The sequence below is a fragment of the Hirundo rustica genome, chromosome 1 (genome assembly GCF_015227805.2).
Source record: "Hirundo rustica isolate bHirRus1 chromosome 1, bHirRus1.pri.v3, whole genome shotgun sequence".
Taxonomy (NCBI): domain Eukaryota; kingdom Metazoa; phylum Chordata; class Aves; order Passeriformes; family Hirundinidae; genus Hirundo; species Hirundo rustica.
The window spans coordinates 122,095,020-122,116,427 of NC_053450.1; the positions used below are offsets into that span (position 1 = coordinate 122,095,020).

General features: G+C 39.9%; 1 protein-coding gene across 3 annotated transcripts in view; it reads left to right on the top strand.

Annotated features, from left to right (window-relative positions):
- Positions 1-7,896: 7,896 nt before the first annotated feature.
- The window catches only part of HIBADH (3-hydroxyisobutyrate dehydrogenase), an 84,723-nt gene continuing 71,211 nt past the window's right edge, over positions 7,897-21,408 (top strand). For 2 of the 3 annotated variants that reach the window (XR_009208479.1, XM_040083574.1), the window contains exons 1-3: positions 7,897-8,026; positions 16,295-16,455; positions 20,738-20,847. Coding sequence is in view for 2 of the 3 variants with exons in the window: in XM_040083574.1 (XP_039939508.1) it covers positions 7,963-8,026; positions 16,295-16,455; positions 20,738-20,847 (335 nt within the window). In the remaining variant the exon portion in view is untranslated. Of the gene's footprint in view, positions 8,027-14,610; positions 14,691-16,294; positions 16,456-20,737; positions 20,848-21,408 lie in introns of those variants that run through there. The other variant, XM_058423404.1, reaches the window with a different exon arrangement.

Sequence of the window (21,408 nt, forward strand, 5' to 3'; positions counted from 1 at the left end):
AAATTTAAAATTAAATTAATAATAAGCAAGCTGTTCCATATGTATGCATTGTCCGTGGTGAAATTTTAGTGCTAGACTTAAAACAAAGGTGCAATTTGTATTTAAAACTCTTGAATTTTTATATAGAGTGAATTAATTTAAAATTTTCAGTAGGGCTGAAGTGTAGAAAATAATTTGGTTCTTTCATGTTGATTTATATTACTTTAGCAACAGCGTCACTTTATCAAAAGTTTCTCTCTTGATCTGGAGTGGGTTATGCTCCTGGTTACTATTTCTTCTAGCAAGCCAGTGGTAAGGAATGCACCTTGCTCTTTCAAGGACCTTATGTTGCTTCCTTTAAAATCAGGAACGAACTCTTAAGAATGCTGATAGGAGCAGGATTACCTCCCACTGGGTGAAGTCAAGATTTTGCCCAGGAGCATGCTACATAAAGACAATCTTTCTCAAGCAATGTGGTTTACACTTTGGTGTAGGGAAACCCAAGGGCTGAGTCAGTGCCAGGTTTCCTCTTTCTGTATTATAAGGAGGTTAGTTCAGGATTTTATCAGATTAATGTGAGGTTGATGCTTTTAGCCTGATACAAGTATGTTGGTTGGAAAAAACCTATTCTTTCTGTGTTTTATATACATTCATATTTTCCTGGGGAACAATTACCTAATCCTTACTCAGACTCCTTAGGTTTGAGATCAACGTACCATAGCTTTTCCATGTTGCTTTCCCCAGTTGCCCGACTATGTTCACTTACTTTCCTATATCAGTGCCCAATAACTGGAAGAAGGGCATTGAGTGACTGTTTTGTGCGATTCCCACACAGATTAGTATGTTCTATATGTAGTGCATTGCAGGTAGAAGTAAAAATAAAATCACCATGCCTGATACCAAATATTTATCACACATAACAATACTTCTTTTGGATTTTGTTTCCTTCTTCAGCTGCTTTTACAGAATCTGCCCACCTAAATCTGAACCAAAGCCAACATCCTCTTTGCATTTCTGTCATGTGAAAGAAGCTTGTAAAAGAAGGTATTTCATAAATACTGCTAGATTCTAAGTCCACTAGAAATGCTAAACATATCTCACAGTTAAAACACAAAAATGAAATCAACTTGAAATTGCTATGGGATGCTATACTAGTAATTTACACTTTAAATTTTTTGCGTCAGTTCTCCAGTTTTTCTGTCAGTTTCTTGTGTCTATTCATGGTACAACATATATGCAGTCACCCACATAAAACCTCCTACTTATTTGTACAAGACAGTAGCAGTTGAAGTTGCTCATAACCAGAACTGCAACACATTCTATTTAGCAAAATGTTTAAGACCAGCTCTTTGAGTGAAATCTTTTCAGGGACTTTGGAAAATCCACACTATGTTCCATGAAATTCTGCTAGATAAAGTATCCCTATTAAATCCTCCTTGTGTGGGAATTTGAAGAGGACAATTTAATTCTTCTAGGAAAAGGGTACTTGAATCTTTTCAGACAGCTCTCCAGGAAACTCAGTCAGCACAGTCTAGCCTAAACATCCTAATGGGATTTATCAGAGCTAAAAAAAGAACAAAAACTCTTGTGCTTAATTGACCTCAGTATCAATTAGTACAAATAAGTATGCATTGCTAATCTGTGGTAGCCTGCACATTCTAACATTTACCTGATGTTCCAGTGAGATGCAACTGCTTTCCAAAGTACAGTACAAATGCTCCTGACAAAACTGACACTACATCTTCATACCAAAACAAAGTTTCTATGTTCCCCCAGGGCACTGCATTCCCACAGAAGCCTGGAAGCTGTGTTCCCTTAGATATATGCAATATTCCAAACTTTGCACATATTTAGCTCAAGGTTGATTACTAAAATGTATACTGCTGCAGGATATATCACATGATCCAGCAAGAAATAAAGCCGGTCCGGTTACACAAGAGCTTTTTTTTCTGTAGGCAAAAATAACCACTGGTGTTGCTGCTTATGCATTCCTGTTCGTTATCTAGCAAAATGTGCACAGCTAAGAAATGAATGCTGCCCTGAGAACCCCAACTCAAATATTTACAAAAGTGAAGAATGTTATATTATGTTGCACCCAAGGTCCCTCTAGCCTAGTAGTCTGTCTCCAAAAATGACCAGTCAGAGAGGAAATACTTTGGGATGTTTCTCTGGAATGGTTTCCCAGCTCCAACTATTTGCAGCTCAGGCCCTTCTGAGCAGCTACGCTGTGCTTTGACTGTATTTTCAAGTATCATAACAGCTCTCTGATACAGACAAATAAATGCAACAAATACAAGATGAAAGTTAGATGGAGGAATGAAACACAGTAAGTTTGCCTACCAATTCATTTTGATTCAAGCTTCAAAGGTACTCTTGCATCCACTATAGTTTCTTTTGGCTACACTAAGTAGTTTTAATGCAGAATTTAAATAATACTCTGCAATGAGGGTCCCATTTTGCAAGCATCCTATGCTTGTAACTCTTGCTAAACTCAGTGGAAATTTAGTTTTCATCCCAGACTATCAGACATGATGTCCTGAAAAGGATAGCTCCCAAAAATAATGGAAAACAAACGAACAAACAAACCCAAAACCCTCCACCCCAAATCAAAAAGGAAAAAGCAACAACAACAAGAAAAACCAAACCCGAACCTCTGGGAAAATGTAATTATTTCATGCCAATGGAGTTAAGGTCGGGACAGGCTCTGAAGTGAATCTAGATACCTTTACCATGTTTTGGCACAGTGTATATATTTCCCTTTGCTTTCAGATATTCCTTATTATTATACCTTATAATTAAGAGGGGGGGCGGGGTGGGGGGAAACCTTTAAATGTAAGAAAACTAATACTGACAAAAATGACTATAAATGTTCTGTGTTCTTAGGGTTGTGGGGGTTTTTAATTCTTTGTTTTGTCCTTTTATATTGAGACCTTTAAAGAAAAATAAGATGGCCATATTTTCAACACAAGAAGGAAAGGAGTAGCCTTCTTTACTTTTTTTTTTCTGTTTATTTACGTTTGATTACATTTCTTTACCTGTCCAGTAAATTAGTGGGCACCATGTACCAACACTTAGAAAACTACCTACCTATTTATGAAGAATAGCAGCTGCTTTCTGAATTACAAATGTTCTGACAAGTTCTCATGTTTTAATATCCGTATTCCAATACCACAAATCATGATGTACACCTAAGGTATACACATACTTCTTACAGGGCAAAAAAATGAATCTCAGCCACTTAAACAGAGATATCTAGATTTACTATGTCACTAAGCATTATTTGGGTACTGTATGAGTAAATATACACAAATTTTTGATGGTCTAAAACTGGCAACTTCATTTGTCTTCCCATGAGTAATAATCTGGTTTTACATTACCAACACCCAGTAACTTAAGAGCTGATTTAAGCCTGTCCCATTCAGTCCATCCAGAGTGAGGACTGAGTGTGCTGCTGAAAGCATTTGTTGAGCAGACAGTAAAACACCTGGCTGTATGTTAACAACACTTCTATCTACATGCCTGAGAGGGCCATAAACTAATGCAAGGATGGGGATAAACACTGGGAGTTTTTTGGAATCCTGCTCATTTCACAGGTCCAGTATAGGAAACTGTCAAAAGCCTGAACTGACTGGATTGAGTAGGAGGATCTCCAGGTATATCTAGGTTTGAGCAGCAACAATGACTTATATGGGTTCAGCAGCTAAAAAATCAATTCTTAAAATACTATCTATACCATTTTTATAAAGCACCATAAGATCTGCCAATGAAAATAGACATACCAGTTACATATTTACTATTTGTCTTTGTCATACACAATTTTTATCCTGTTCTTTTTTAAGTGTTGTACAAACCAAACTACCTGTGCTAGAGCAACAAGTAGGCTAGGAAGTTTTCCTTCAGAAAATAGCTCCAACCGAAATCAGTATTATATTTTGAGATCCCATTTCATGCCTCAGTCATATGGTTGACATTACTGCTTTCAAGATACAATACACCATTGATGAAACAAAACTTTAAAGCCAATTAAAAATTGGCAATTCTTCTACCACTGGCACACTTGTTAAGAGTTCACCTTTGTGGCATGTTTGCAGTGTAATCACTGATTTCTGAAAAGCTTTTCTAGCAGTTAAAGATAAAAATATCCAGTGAATTTATTTTTATAGACAATTTTATACCTGACTCATATTACTTGAAAACATTATAGTTTAAAAAGTAGAGGTTATATGCATTCAAATGATGTATATAGCTCCATTCTTAACACAAGGAAAAAATAACAAGTTGTAGAACCAAGATATACAAATAGTTTATTTGCATTTTAGCCGATTAATTTCAGAAGTCATCACGTACAATTCTTCATGAAACCCACTACTAGGAGTGAGTAAGGAGACCATGCTGTTTTATTTGAAAAATAGCCAACATTTATTCCTGGGTTTTAATGTAAATTAAATTTAAGTAAGTTAATTCATGGCCATTTACTTAAACCAAATATGTTTTTAAGTTAACAAAGTTTTTTTGCTTCATTTTATGGAGGAAAAATGTAATTAGGTAGGCAAAGAAATAAACACACAAACCAAAATTAACTAGCAAGACTTAGTGAGATAAACTTCTACAAAGGCAAAGTTACTTTTAACAGAAGGAACTGTTACGCCCACTAAGAAGAACAATACACCCACTAAAAGTTCAAACATCTCTAGAGGGCATTTTTGAGAAAATAAAACCACAAAAACTCTATTTCATTTTTGCCCTTTTGAAAATGCTCTGCAATATGGTAATCCTGCACCATCTAGTCCCACAAGTGATTCCTTCTCATCCTGGCTACCTCAGTGGTACTAAACTACTTATATCAGTTCTATCATGTTCATAATGTAAGCAGAGATTCCATTTAATGTAATCTCAAGGAATTTTATCTGTCTGCAAAAGTACATTCTGTACAAAAGCAATGTAAAAGGTATAGTATGATAGTATTTGTGTCTGTAACAAGCCTTTATACACAAGTGTGTTGGCAAAGTAATATAAGTCTCAGTCTACTACATTTTTATGAATAGGATTATCATTTTTCCACTTTCTCATACTTCTTTTTGGGAGTAATTATAGTGTATTTTCATTATGTTGGTACTAAGGTTATTTTCCTCCATTTCCTCCATTGTTTTAAACAAAGAATGCATTATTTATACCTACACAAACAAAACCACCTTAGACATGAGAAGGGGGTAGAGAAAGATGCAACTATAGAGGTAAAGGTACATTTTGTAATGAGAATTACAGTCAGAATTCAGGGACCACAATGAGTACAGCATTAGACTCCTTGCTCATTCCCCTATATTTAGCTCCCCTCCCTCCAAAAAAAGAAAATGAAATCACTTTTCTAACTCAGTTTAGACTTGATAGGAGTCTAGGCCAAATTGGTAATGGGTCAATGACTCTGAAAATATGAGGTGGTGAAGAAGCAGTCTGGAATGCAAAAACCCCCCATGTTTTCTAAGTACTGTGTGATTACATGTAAAAACTAGGTTTCAAAGACTTCCAAAGACCTTATTTGGACCATACCTCAGTACAAATTTCTGCCAGTATAGCTGCTCAATGGAAGAGCACCTCTTCTTATCACAAAAACAAAATCAAATACAAGATGGTACTCAACCTCTTCCCCTCTGAGAAGAATGGTAAACATAGTTCAATAGCTTTATTCACTTGGCAGTCTTCAAATGGCCCAGTGAAAGACATCAGTGAGCTTACAAAAATATTGGTATATTTGAGTCTACGAAGCTTCCAATGTTTTGTAAAGTGTTAGCAAGTAGAAGAATTTCTGTGTTTGTGTCTCTTTCTATTGCTTTAATTACAGAGATTTTTCTTTTTTCTCACATCATATTCTGTCTCAATGCTCAGCCGAGGGGCAATGAGGGAAAGAAGCAACTGGGTGAAGGTATGAGCGGTAGCACTCTCACATGTCACAGTAAAGCTACTATATGAACCACAGCTGCCTTCACTGCCCATAAAATTCTTCTATGTTGAGCTAGGTTGATTTAACTGTATTCAACTGTATTGTTTTATACAGGTAAATATATATATTATAGTACTGATAGGATAGCCAAGCTCACATATACTTAGCCTATTCTTTCTGTGCTAACATATAATTGAGTGAAGACACGTTGTGGTGAGACCTGAGACCTGTGCCTCATGACTGCACTCCCAGAAGTCTGTAAATGATACTGCATAACAGCTACAAAAAAAGCTCTGACCTAGCAAGAGAAACCTAATGACTAAGGGAGTACCCAGCAGCCTGGCACAAAAAAGTAAGGCCAGTTTTGCTGTCAGGAAAAGAAATTAATTATTTCGTTTCAAAGAGATGAGCGTGGCAGTTGCAGGACTGGAGCTGAAGCTTTGCCCTGACAAGGCAGCACTCGCCTGCCTCCAGCCTGCCGTCCCACAGAGTGTGATGTGCTTCCTCACACACCCACCTGAGGCTCTCCCACAGCTGCCAGTGGGGTCTCCAGATGTTGGGCAGTGTGTGAGCAGCCCAGCTCTTGCAAATTTTATTGATGTTGATAAACCCTGTGTTAGGCCTTTGGGGACTGCACGCTGAGCACTACTGTATTGGGTTTGTGTGGCAAAATTATGGCACTGGGTGGGTGCTACAGGGCTGGCTTCTGTGAGTAGACGGCCCTGCAGCCCGTGGTGACGCCGGTGGGACAAGCTGTCCCCCTGCAGCCCATGGCCGTCCACAGTGGAGCACAGATACACCCGCAGCTCATGGAGGACCCCACACTGGAGCAGGTGGATGTGCCCAAAGGAGTCTGTGAGCCCATGGGAAGCCTGTGCTGGAGCGGGTTTGCTGGCAGGATCTGTGACCCCACAGGAGGACCCATGCTGGAACAGTCTGTTCCCGAGGGACTGCACCCCATGGATGGGATCCTACACTGGAGCAGTTTGTGAAGATGGGCAGCCCAGGGGACGGACTCGTACTGGAGAAGACCATGGAGAAATGTCTCCCATGGGAGGAATGCCACGCTGGAGCAGGGGAAGAGTGTGAGGAGGTCTCCCCCGGAGGAGGCAGAAGCGGCAGAGACAAAGCTGTGAAGAACTACGTTCCCCAAACCACTGTGTCTCTGGGGGAGGAGAACGTAGAAAAATCGGGAGTGAACTAGAGCCCGGGAGGAAGGAAGGGGTGGGGACGAAGTGGTTTTAAGACTTTTTTTTATTATTATTTCTCATTATCCTACTTCAATGTCACTGTTAACAAAATAAATTAATTCCCAAGTTGAGCCTGTTTTGCCGAAGACAGTAACTGGTGAGTGTTCTCTCCTCATCCTTATCTCGACCCACGTGCCTCTCGTTTTATTTTCTCCCCACTGTCCAGCTGAGGAGGGGCAGCGATGGAGCGGCTTTGGGGGGCGCTTGGCGCCCAGCGGGGGTAAAGCCCACACAACGACGAAGCCAGAATCACAGAATGGTTTGGGTTGGAAGGGGAGGGACCTTGAAGATCACATAATTCCAATCCTCAATAAGCGCCACCTCTTATTCGCCACCTGACTCGACGAACAGTGCAAGGCGGCTTTTTCCCTCGCCCCGAGGGAAAACACAAGCCGTCTCCGCCAAAACGCCGGCGCTCCGTTCCTCTCCCGCTTCAGCCAAGCCTCCTCCCCCGGCAGCAAATCAGGAAGGCGAAGCGGCAGCGGGCAGGCACAGGCAAGCAGAGCAGGAAAGAAACGCCTTCCCGGTAGCCGCGGGCAGCGGGACGCCGTGTCCCACCGCCCCAATGAGGTGCTCCAGCGCCGGCCCGGCCCCCGCCCCGCCCCGCGCTCAGGCCCCATCCGTCACGGGCCGGTGGGCGGGGCCGGCCGCCCGCAGGGAGGACGCTGAGCGCTCCCATTGGCCGTGCCCCGCCGAGCGCCGTCCGTGGTTGGCTGCGGCGGTTGCCGCTCGCGGCGCGCGGGCGGTGGCGGCGGGCGGCGGCGGGCCGGAGGTCACTCGGCACGGGGGCGCAGCATGGCCGCAGCGGTGGTGCGCCGGGGATCTGCGGGCTGGTGGCGCTGGCACCGGCGGGTGATGGGTAAGGACCTGCCCCTTTCCTCGGCTCCAGTGGCCCCGCTCGGCCGGCCGGGCGGGGAAAGGCCGGGCCTCTCCCGAGGCGCGCAGCTGCCGCGCTGCCCTTGGCGGCTGCGGGCCCTCCGAGCTCCGTGCAGCTCCGGAGCCGCTTCCCTGTGCGGTATTCCCGGTGACGGTCCCCCCGGGCCGTCACGGGTGGCACGACGCGCTACCGCTGCCGCCTTATTCAGGGCTCCACCGGAGCTTCTTGGCTAAATAAATGTTTTCACTTATTTGCTTAAAATAGCGTACCTGGAAATCATCAGCGCCCACAAATGCTTCCTGTGGCAGCAGTGACATGTCTGCGGTACCTGTTTACCTAGGTTTGGGCTGTTCAGCCCTCTCGGTCATTGCATCCGATTTTTTTCTTTAAACTGAAGGTAGATCCAGCGGCACTTCCTCCTGCAGGCACCGGTGCTCACCTGCGGTTGGGTCATGGGCAGTGGAAGGAGCGAGCGCTGCCGATGTCCTGTTGGTGTAAGCAAAGGAAGAATGTGTTTGCAGAACTGGACCTAGACATTTTCCCTTTCCAGAGTCCTGAAAAATCACACGGCTGTTCCTAAGTGATTTAATTGCTGAAGTAAATGATTAAAAATTAACCTTCAGTAGTCTTTTCAGTGTCATTTTGATTGGTGTCTGTTGGTCATGTATGTCGCTCTGTGGATAGGCTCCCAACACATAGGTGAAGGTTTTTAACTAGCAAAGTGGAAGAAATAGATTCTTTTAAATGGTATATGGTTCTAAAATCTTGACTATTAATGAAGTGATTCAGGAATTACTAATTTCTTTTAAGTAGGTAACTTTAAAGGGAGTTTTGTAACTCCCCTTTAAACCTCACTTAAACTAATGAATGAAAAATGTTTGGCAATTTTGACAATATCTTTCAGTGCTCTTTTTGCTCCACTATCTCTTTTCCGCGAATGCTTTTTTTTGGCAGTTGTGGTTCTGATGTTGTGATAAATAATAGCTTGGGTGCAGCAGGCATGTTGGTCTCATGCTAATAAAGTTAAATATAGGAGACCTGTTTGTGTTTAGTACCTTTTGTGATACTGCAATTGAAAGCAATAGCTTTCAAGGATTGTTGAACTTTCTCTGCATGGCGACTGTCAGGTATTTCTGTGAGAGCTTTGAAATCGACTGTCATGGTCAATTTCCAAATGATCATGTTTAATGTAGGGCAGGTGGTATGGATATTGTTTCTTGCTGGTGAGCGTATGTGTGAAACGGAACACAACACTGGCCCTTAAAGTTGAAAAATACAGTTTGTCTTTGCCTGAAGTCCTGAGCAAGAAACTGTAACTAAATCTAAGGAGAAATTGTGACTCTCCCAAGAAACTTCCACAGAACAGAATTTCACCCACAGCATTTAAGCTCTGGCTTAGTCAATAGTGACTGTGCTGAAAGCATTCTTGACTCTGAGAAATGTTTATGAGATGAAGGTCTAAGCATTAAGCCTTCTTAACTGCTAAGCTCTATTGCTTAGTTAGATGCTGTGGCTTCCCCATCTCTAATGCATTTACTAAGTTTGCCATTCTTTTCTTTAGTTTTGATTAGTCTGACAGTTGGGTTTTGAGTAGTGATTTCATCATCTGTCCTGAGTGAAATGTCATCCTCGTGAAGGAATTCTGCCAGCCCTGAGAGCTGTCCAACACCACAGCTTGGTTGGCAAGCAGGCTGTCTTCCTTCTCTTATAGAATGCTCCTTGGTTACTTGGTCAGTTGCTCTTTGCAGCTGGTGCAGACCATGATGGTTTGTTTTTTCTGTATGTTTATACTAGAGATTGTTAAATTGTCTAGGAGGAAAATAAAGAGCTGAGGGCAGATTTTGGAGGAGCATCTTGGATGTGTATGTTTGTGTATTGGCCAGTTGGACGGAGACTATGTAGTCTTGTGTTATGCAGCTGGCAGGCACTGACAAATGTGTTTCATGGAGAGGGTTTGTATGACTTTACTGAAATATATATCTCTGGTGGATATGGAGAAATCCCTCCTGGGGACTTGATGGGGGGGAGGGTATGTGAAGAGGAGGTTAATGAATTAGGGTGGTTGAGAAAAGAAGATTTTCTGGTGAGTGAAGATTCATCAGCTGAGGGAGAGGTTCATCAGGGAAGACAGTACCGTACTAGAGAACAAAAATGTCCTTACAAGTAGTTTTGTTGGGGTGGAGGGGACCCATGCAATTAATAGTTAAAGAGTATTTTTGCCAGTTAAATAGTACTTTTGCTGGTTAAAAATACTTTTGCTGATGCAGGGGCTCTGTTTGAACTGTTGAATGACTCTATGCTGTGGGGCAGAGAAGCATTGATTACTAAGAAAGGATTATGACAGAAGACCTGCTGCTCAGAAGTCCAGCACATTACTTAATGAAGGAATCAAGTGTACACTTGATATTCTTTTTAGATGAAAGACTACTTACTATATGGTTTTCTCTGTAATGTATTAGCAAACATTTAATGAGGTATAGGTACAGATAAGAAAAAATATGTATAAGAATACTCTGAGTGTTACAAGATAGCATCTTTGGTTTTGATGAGCAGATCTTTACAGAGGCGAGAAAAAACAAGTGGGATGCTTTCAATGTAAAGCTGGCCAAATTTAGAGTATTGTAATCTTCTTAAATTATTATTTTGGCAGAGTGCACTTCTCCAAATCATTGCATAACTTTTAAAAGTCAGTGACTGACCCTGGGGCAATTTAAATTCCATTGGCAAAACTTCTAGGAGTAGAAGGATTCTACCCATGTACAGCTGGCCTCTCTAATTTCTCTATTTCTTCACCTAGTTTCCTCCCAGGATCTAGTTGCAGTAGAAGTTTTATAAACTACATAGGGAAGTCCGCACAAAACACAGAAGTTCATTCTGATCCTTTCTTTCAAAGTAGGAAGGAGAAAAGGAATGATATCTTCTGTTGTACCAGAACTTCACATGCTAAATCAGTGGGAAAAGATTTAATTTAGTGGCTCATATTGAGCTGTCATTGTGTTTCATTCTCCTTGTAAAGTGATTTCACATGTATTTTCTCATAATGCCCCAAGCAAACTCACCAACTTCAGTAGCTGAGCTTACTCTGGGCATCTTCCCATGATCCTGTTAAATCTCACATATTGGAAAAGGTGAAGTTTCACTCATCCAGAGAGTTCAAGAATATTAATATGAACTGCAAACACTCTGATTAGGAAGCTCTTACGGGAGGGGACTGTGTGGACTCGTATGCTTGAGCCATTTGGTGAATATGGTTCAAAATAAATTTTATAAAGCCAAGAATTAAGTAATATAGTTGAAATTATATTTTGGGAGTTACTTGTTTCTCAGTCCTGTTCTTGGCCAGTTAAACTCAGAGTACAAGCACATTGGATTTTTTCCAGGTCTGCTGTCTGTGGTTCTACCCAGCTATTAGTCCCTTTTTTGTTGAATACAAAGAGATGTCCTCAGTTCTGCATATTATAGTGTTTGTGCAGTCAAGTATTTGCGGTGAAATCAGGGCAGCACTGGAACTGGAATTCGTTCTTGCAACTGTAAGACTCGTTACATTGTGAGATAGTGTAAAATGGAATGTAAGCAACCAAAATTATCTAAACATATAGTCTTTCGGGTTAAAAAAGAAAACTACTTTCAGTATCTTTATATAAAGCTTGAAAAGACAAGTTTTAGGTCATTGACAGGCCAGGTATTATAAAGACAGGATTGCAATCTGTGCATATCTGAAGTTATTCTTCTAACAGTTGCATTTTGTTCAAGAAGTTGCATTCAAGAGATTCATAAACTGTTGCTGATTTTTTGATTAAATTGTTTTTAAGGTAAAATTCTCGTGAAATTGCAGATTATGTAAGGTTTTTCTACTGTAGGCTGGCTATTCAAAGCAAAAAATCTGTATTTTATCTGTGACTGCAAGCCCCAGATTTGGTGAGCGTGTTGCATTTGGTTCTCCTCATCAATTGAGTTTTCATAGGCATGCGGATCTGCAAGCACATATTCCCTGAAGAGAATAATGAAGAATCTTCAGGGAAAAGCCCAATTTCTTTGGAGTCAGTATAGCTGTACCTGGTTTTGCTCACAATTAGCTTGATTTACAGATTATTTTGTATTGCTGGTTCTGTTCCCAGGGAAGGAGAATTAGTTGCACATGGTATCAGTGATTATTTTAAAAGTAGATTCCATTGCTCCTACTTCTGATGTTCTGCCCTCTCTTAGAAGTTGAGTATGGACTGGGCATTTTTCCAGCCGTGTGATTGCAGCAGGTTACTGTGGATTTTATGGTTGAAGTGAAATGGGCTCAATACCACAGCAACAGTTTCAGCAAATGCTTATACAGTTGATGGGATTAGTTAGCAAACGTGATGTGGGTTTGCAGAATATCAGTCATCAGATGTTTGAATTACACAGTTGTTTCAAAACTGAGTTTGTGCTACATATCAGATGCTAAAAAGTGCCAACTATGCAAGCTAGACATCACATTCTGTGAAATCACCTGTGGAGGTTCATCTAATGGGAAAACATGGAAGTTCTTGTCTTTTAAAACATCCTCTTTTTGGCAAATCCCCAGTGTCTTAAGTGGACATTAAAAGAGTGCCATGCATCTAAATGTAGTTGGTTCAAATTTAATTGAAATCATCTCTATTAGATCTGTGAACTAATTTAATCAGTCCTCTAAACCAGTTTTCCTGTGTTTGAGTAACTGGAGATCTGAAGATTTTTCAAAACTGTTAATCAAATTATTTAATTTTGAAGTGTCTTATATAGCACTGGGCTGTGAAAAGTTAAACCAAAATAAAGTCAGAAAATTACTCAGGAATTGGAGTACTCCTCTAACAGGTCCCAATTTCCATGGATTTGAATATGTTTTAGCACATAACTGAAAATGGTCTCTGATTCGTGAACTGAGACCAAAAAATCAACGGAGACAGACAAAATGAGAAATAATAGAATACGATGATACAAAACTTGATAATACTGGTCAGCAAGTTGTCTTGTATCACAGCCTAACTTTTGCCACACCTTTCTGGGGATACTGCAGAAGGACAATTTTTAAGGGAGGCCTTATAGAAGAAGAATGTGTTCATTTCATGGATATTTGCCTTGTGAAGAGCTGCCTTTGAGGCACAATAAAAGTGTATGTTGGCAATAGGCACGTCACTGCAGTCTAATTACCAGCTGAAGTCTTAACATTAAGATGTGATGACAGTCATGAGAAGTCATCAAAGCAAAGCAGTCTTATGTGGCATTGTAGAGGCAAATAGCAGACAGGTGGCAGAGAAGGAGTGAAAGTAGCATGGGCAAAATGTCCTTTTCAATTCTCAACATGAAAAAGGCAAAATTATGTCTGTTGAGGCAGGTGACCAGGTTCTGAAGCAGCTGAGATCTCAGATGTGATGGATGAATATTTAAGCAGATTATGGATGAGTCCTTTAGGCTGTTGAGAGTGACAAGCATCACTGCTGGTGTCAGCACTGATAGCAGAAAAGGTATCAAGGAATTTTTCTGAAGATGTTCAGTTTGAGTTGATGGTTAGATGTCCGTGAGGTAGTGTGAGAAAAGAAGAGATCAAGATAAAAGTGAGGAGTCTACAAGAATGAGCCTAGATATGGAAGTCAGATTATTTTTCTGATAAGGTTTCTTGGAATTCACAGGAACAAAGAAAACCAAGGTCTGGAAGCAAGGCTTCCAAAAGCCTTAAATCTTTAAAGCTAGCTTGAGTTGCTCATGGTGTTCTAAGATTGCTAGGATGGAGGTTCCACAACTTCTGTGCATTGTCTGTACAGTGCAGAACCTTTTTTCCACATCAGGGATGCTTTTCTTGTTTCCAGCCAGAATCTCCTTTCCTGCAGCTTTTGGCCATTGCCCCATGTCCCACTGTAGTGAACATCTGTGAAGAGTTCAGCTTCAATTGCTCTGTAACGCTTGTTTTTTCCCACCCCTTAGATAGTAGAAGACCACAGCCTTTGCTTGTCCCAAGCTCAGAAGGCAGTTCTCTTAGCCTCTGCTCGTAGGCCATGTTCTCCTGCTCCTTGGTCATATTACTTGATATTTGCTGGGCTGTCTGCAGTTTGATTACCTCTTGTGTATTTGCTGTGTAGAAGAATGTCTGATTTCTCCTGGGTGTACTCTTGCTAATGCAGTGCAGAATATCATTAACCTTTTACTGCAAGGATGCCCTACTGACTCGTGCTCAACTTCCAGTTGATGGGAATCCACAGTTTCGTCGGAGCTGCCAGCTGTCTAGCCAGTCAGCAGCCTGCAATGACATCCCCTGCCCCAAGTACAAGACATATTTGTCTTTACTGAACTGCTGAAGGCCTGTTTCTCCAGTCTTTCTTAATGGTAGCCTTGCCCTGCCGTTTTTCAGACATCCCCCCCAGTCTGGTGTCACGCATGATGTTGCTGAGGGTGCTTATATTTTATTATCAGTCACTGATGAAACTTTTAAACAGCTTCAGTATTGACCCATGAGGAACATCATGTGTAACTATACTATTGCTAGTCTTTGAACTACTGATCACTGTTATTTGAGCCCAACACTCCAGACAGTATTTCTTCCTTCAGGCAGTTTTGCAGTCCAGTCCAGTCCATACATTCCTCATTTGGCTACTGGGATACAAGAGGAGGCTGTTCTGAAAGCTTTACTGAAGTCAAGGTAAATAAGATCTACTGGTATTAAGGGCTAGAGAAAGAAAGATGCTTAAAACCAGGGCTTGAAACTCCTCCGGAAGTGGGAAGCTTTGGGCTAACTAAAGGAGTAATTTTAAATTAGTGCAAGTGAGGGACTGGGGAAGACTGACTCATAGAAACAATGAGAAGAAGACTCCAAGATGATTGTTACAGCTGATGATCCCGGTTTAGGCTCTTTGTTCATTTGTTCCCTGGTTTTGACATGTAGCACTTCTTAAAAAAGCAATGGGCTCTTTTCCTGACTTATCTCAGTTTTCACTAAGCATTTTCCCAGTGCACATTTATTTTGAATTCTGCTACTTCTCTAGCTATGTAATTGCTGCAGGCATCTGTGGAAACTGTCTCAGACCAAAGTTCTCTCAACAAACCTGATTTATTAAATGTGGCACTTCCAAAACAGTGCTGCAGATGAAAGAGCATGACCATTGCTGGCTAAGAAGGAGCTTAAAGTCAGAAAGACTTTAAAATGATTAATCAAGTGTTATTGGCCTAGAGAGGATTCTTTGCTAAGCATTGAGACCTCTTAGAGTCTCAATCCAGCTTAGGCACATTTTCTGTACGTGCACTTTAGAGCTACAGTATTTCTGTAGTTAGTTAGCCTTGTTTCTGTTTGCTTAGTTGACACATACTTCAGTGTTTATTCTGCATGAGTTTTTCCTTTGCTGTAAAGGAGAAAGTATTTTGTGTAATTGGCAAAGAAATCTAGTCACTGTCAAATCGTGCTGCCTTTGGCTTAGTAATGTTTAGAGTGATGAGAGAGTGATTGCAGTAGATGAATGCCTGCAATGCTGCTCCTGTCCAGAATTTGATGCTCACTAAGTACTGGAAAAAGGTAAACTGACTGAAACTGTAGTGTTTTCCACAGGTTGTAGGTTAGGTTTTATAGTTCTGTCTTGATACTATGGCAAATAGAATACAGCGGTTATTCCTGCAAAGACTTTATAATTTTTTTAATACAATATTTCATTCTAGTTTTCAGTATTTAAACTGCGATTGCATGGCTTAAAGGATTTGCCATGATTCACTATGGAGACTTTCATCTTTAGGTTAGTGGCTTGTATCTGATTGCAGGATCAGAAGAATCTGTGGGGGGCTGCATGAAGTAAATTGGCTGCCTCTGTCCATTTCTAGTGTACACATGCTATATCCCATGGCTGCAAGCAAAGTTGCAAATAAAGAGTCTGTAAAATATATATAAAAGTGGATTTTGCATATCCAGTTTAGAATTTAGACACATAATAAAACACAGACAATCCTGCATATTTTAAGTCTACATTTGAGCTCTTCTTGGATCTTAGTTTTAAGTGCTGTATTTTTTTGAAATGCCCATGTTTTCCTAATTACAGTAATTTTCTTTGATATATAGAAAAATCGTTTTGGGATGGTATTTGTGGCCCAATGTGTGCTATAATTTAAGGTTTAAATTACGTAAAATAGGATTCACATTTGCACTGTTTTTAAGCATAAAGCTGTTTAATTGAAAACAGATTACGTGGTAGTTTCTATTATGTCATTGTGGTACGTTAGTCTAAAATACAAATATATTGATCCTTATTGTTTTGAAATCAGTGTGTTCTAGGACTATGGCTTCCAAAACCCCAGTTGGATTCGTTGGGCTGGGTAACATGGGAAATCCAATGGCAAAAAACCTGGTAAAGCATGGATATCCAGTTGTTGTGTATGATGTCTTCCCAGAAGCTTGCAAAGAATTTCAAGACTTGGGTGCTCAGGTATAGTAATAAACTTTCTTTATTCCAGCAATAACTCTGTGTGTTGAATGGTTCCTGCATGCAATGCAACTAAATCATCTGGGTTTTTTCTTGGTTAAGATCACAATCAGAACTGAAACAGCACAATGAATACAGTCTGAATCTGTGAGGGTTCAGTTAGAGCAATGGTATGATTCTATCTCAAGTAATTTTCCTGTTGTTAGCCAGAATTGCTACCTTGTCAGACTACTCTAGTTGTCTTCTTTCGCCCCACTTTTTATGATAGTAGGTTGATGGCCTATTCTTTCACCTCCTGCTTTCTCCTGCTTCCTTCTCCCCCAGGTCTAGATGGCCAGCGCACTGCTTTTCATCTGGTTCCTACTTTGACCTTTTCAGGTTAAATGACCCTAGTTAAAAATTCCTGCTGGCATAGCTGTAAGGGTTATAGGGACATATGAGCTTTCCTGCTGCTTCAAGGTGTAGTCCTCAGGGGCAGGGGAAAAATCTAATTATTTAAGTGCTTTTTCTCTTAGAGGTGAGGAAGGATACGGTGAGAGAAGAGGAAGGAATGAAAAGGAAAAAGGAGGGAAGGAAATTGATTACATTAGGGAGCTTTACCTTCCTGCAATATACCCTGCAAAATCTTGGCCCTGTTTCAGCCAGTCCTGTTGCTTTTCTTAATCTGTTAATACCCTCAGAACCCTGTTCTCTCAGGTGGTTGTGTCATTTCTGTGTGTCTGTAACACATTTGAACAGTTTTGACATACTTCAAAGCCGTCACAATTTAGACCGTTGTGAGCAGATGAATACGTGCTTACAACACAGAAAAAGGGAGTGCAGTGTAAAAATAAACTTCTCATGTAACAATATAGATGATAGAAGGGAATTTTCCAGTGATGGCAAGGAAATTGTAGGTAGATCTAGATAGAGGAGCTGTGTGCCTTGAAAGTCTAAACTGTTAAAGCTAATTGCAGCTGTTTTAAATAATGAGGTAACATCAAGATTCCTTGAAGATAAAATGATACCACACACCTGTTAGTAATTAATTGCAGCTCCCCTTGAATAATTACAGAATCTTGGCCTTAAGTGGGAAAGTAAGCTTTTCACCTCTTTTCCTAGCTCCTGTTCCTATTTCGTTAAAGCAGCAGACCCTCAGGCGTGAATCAGACCTGTCTTGAGTAAGACTGGGCAAATGGAAGAGACCATTTTAAACTATTGGTTGTATTTTTACTTTGTGTTCTCCGGTGGGATCTCTTTTTTGTGGCTGCCTTTTGTAATAGAATCCTTGGCATTCACTGCAAGACTTAACATGTGATAATAAACGTGTACTGTAATGCCTTTAAAAATAACATCCAAAGTATATCTTAAGATCATAAATCACTAAGAGAATACACGGGTAGGCTTAAATACAAATAAAACACACTTAAAGAAAATATGTGAACATAACTTCCTCTTCTCGATCTATAGGTGTAAATCCTACTCCAACACTTTTCTCAGGAGTTGAAAATTTGTGGGTCCATGGGGCCTTGTAGCAACTGCTGTAGGAGGAACATTGGGCTCTAAGGGCTGCTTTCTCTTTGGTCTGGCTGTACGGGTAAAACCATCAGGAGTGTAACGGGTGAAACGACCCCAAGAGACAGTAAACATAGTCAAATGTCCATTGTCTAAGGCCAGTGCTGCTACCAAGGCATATGGCGGGTGCGGGATGTTTGACCATAAATCTGCACAATCTGCAACTCCTCTTTCTTTAGCCACTGAAATAAACAAACTGGATTGTGGTACATGTCAGAAAGCAGCCACCAGCCTGCTAATGGTGAGCAGTCAGAGGAAGACTTCCTGAGCATGAGCATAAGGAACTCCTTGGGGTGAAACTTGGAGAGAGTTGAAAGGCTCACACAGTGGAGTAACTATGTGTCACGCTTCAGTTTACAGATGTTTGTACCTATATCCTGTCTCAGATTTAGAACATTGAGAATGTTACTGGAGTCACTTGATGCATAAAGCATCATAAAAATAGAGCTTGCTTTATTGTACAGTAAGAATGGCATTTCAGGTAAGCAATAATTAACTGACTTACTGTAAATATAAGTAAAACAAAATTGGGAAGTAGTTTGGAGCAAGTACATGTAGATGCACATATTGAAGGGCAGTACCGACAGCAAGCGGTATGGAGAAAAGTCTCTCCCACCCCCCCCGCTGCATACTGCAAAAGTTTGCTTGAACTGAACAAGTATCAGAACATGTACAGGCCTTGGTGGGCTGCTACTCTGAACTAGTATATTCTATGTTGGTAATCAGTAATTAGTATTTGGTCTGTTTTCTAAAGTTATGCATATATTCTTAATGACTTCAAATGCTTAATGTTCTACAATAGCTTTCAAATCATTCAGCTTTGTTTCTGAGACAGAAAGTCCCAAATAAAATACAGGTTTTATATGCTGCTTATTGAACCAGGTAGGTAGATTTTTTTTCAGGCAATATTATTCATATTTGTTAACAGTACCAAAAGGCCAAGAGTGTTTATTCCCACTTTTAATTCTCACTTTGTTTTGCTACTTACTTCAAGGCATTAGAAAGTTTTTCCTTTGTATGGTTGTAGAAGTACTGTCCCAGTCTGTGTACATTTTTAATCTCATTTTCTTCATGTAAAAAGCATCTTAGTATTTTGAATTATGTAGATGGAATAAATTAATTTCTGTTTAGATTACTACTGTACTATGTCTTCTTTGTACCTGTGTTGCTTAAGAATTGTTTAAAACTATAACCAAAACCCAGCTATCTCCTATCCATGTATGCCAAGTAGAAATTTGAGGCTGATGTACCAGTTCAGTTGTGTGCCCAGTATAGTATGTTTTTCAACTTCTAGTTGAAACATTTGAGTGGACCACTGAGTCTTCAACTGATACCTTCCAAACCTCTAAGAAGACTGGAAATCTTAGTTTCAAGTAAGAAGTCGTATATAGATTCAGGTTCCAATTTCATACTTCCTCTCTCCACCTCTAATAATACAAACCAGCGATACTCAGAACTAAAGACAAAGGTGTCATCCTTTTTTTTTAAAGAGATAGGCTCCCTTGTTTCCACGGAGATAAGTCATAAAATCAACTAATCAGATGTAGAAGGTTTGCTGCTTATAATTGCCTCATTTATTCCTGCTAACCTTTGTTCTTTACACTAGAGCATGTTTCCTTTTGTAATTGTGTGGTATACCAGGTGTTTTGTGCAGTATTAACTTACTCTTTCAAAACAAAATCTGCATGTTTTTCAGTCCCATCTATGCCAGTTTCTTTGCTTTTTTCCCCCAAGAGCCTTGTTCAGTGACTAGAGACAGTCTTCCCTTCTTTTATTCAGAAGTCAAATAAAAATCAGGAAGTTTCTTATGCTGTATCCCAGAGGTCCTTCAAGGTGTAATTCAGCATTTATTACAGAAATTAGATTTGATCCTTGTGGGCTAGAGAGAAAAGAATAAGCTGTATGTTTGTTGCTATTTTCCCTGGGCTGTGAATGTGTTAACAACGCAATTTTAAAGAAATTAATTAATTCAGACCAGTACCGGACAGAAATCTTAGTGGTAAATGCCTTCCAAATGAAACTCACAACTTAGCTGTCAATATTTCATTTGTTGTGTATCTTGATAGATACTATACTGCCTGCCTCTGAATGTGACTTCAGAAAGGAAGTATACCTTTCAAATTAGGTATGGTTATTTAACAACTAATACCTAACAATATATTTTGAAAATTGTTCAGCTCTTTTATGTGAAGGATGCTTTAGCTGATTGTTTTCCATTTTAAAATGTCGATTGTAATATTGTGAGAAGCATCAGTTGGTTTATCTGATTGCTTTTAAGGTGAGGCTCAGAGGTGCATTAAGTAATTTTTTCTTTTTTCCTCAGTCCTTGTCTCTTTCATTGCCGTATATAAGACAAGGAAAAATGTGAGATTTTTGTGATCCTTCCATGTCCCTCCTTAGAAACATTGCAGAGCAATACTTTGTATGGATGCAGGGTTTATAGTGAATTGAAGATTCATGAATGGGTTGTTGGGATGGAGGCGTATTCCCTTTGGCAGATGTTGTGGAGGAACTTCCATGATAGGAAATTATTTTCATTTTTTTCTTTTTCTGTTACTGGATCCAAAGAACCAATATGTTCACTGGGAGAGCAGTTTTTCTTGTATTTTAATTTTTTACCTAGCTTAGTTGTGACCTGTGAATACTAAAACCAAACTTAACAAACATGTCTGACATCTCCTTTTCAGGAAGTGTGTAAGCTTATATTGTTTGGGGTTTTTTTCTTTAAAAGGTAACAGAATCCCCAGCAGACGTAGCAGAAAGAGCAGACAGAATTATTACCATGCTGCCTTCTAATCCCCATGCAAAAGAAGTTTACACAGGAGCAAATGGAATTCTAAAGTAAGACTTTTTTGTAGTTTGGAGAATTTCCACTTGTACTCAAGGTTTGTCTGATGATTGCTGTTGTAACTCTTCCTGTGCCTCCAGGGCATTTAATTCAATGTTCTCTGTTCTGTCACTATTGATATTTCTAATTATATAAGTACTCTCATACAGTGCTTGCTTTTGAATGGCTTTTGTCTAAAGTCTTAATTTTATTTTCAGTAGAATAATAATTCTTGTGCATTTCAGGGAACTTAACTATTATCTGTCTTTTCAGTTGCATAGTTCTTTTGCCATAATGTACAACTAGAATATTTGCTGGCAACAATTATTTGCTCAAATACTCTTTTCTTTAGCTTGAAATCCTATAAATTAAACGTTCTGAAGATACGCCATTGTGTCTTATGGTGTTAAAGTGGATTAAGATAGAATAGCTGACAAGACTTTCTTGATTTCTATGCTTATTATCTGTTTATTACACAAAAAAATACCTAAAGATTTTGTTTAATGTGAAACAATGTTTTTTAACTTTTATGGAGGGATTTCCACTGAGCCTTAAATCCATAGTCTGCAGAATTC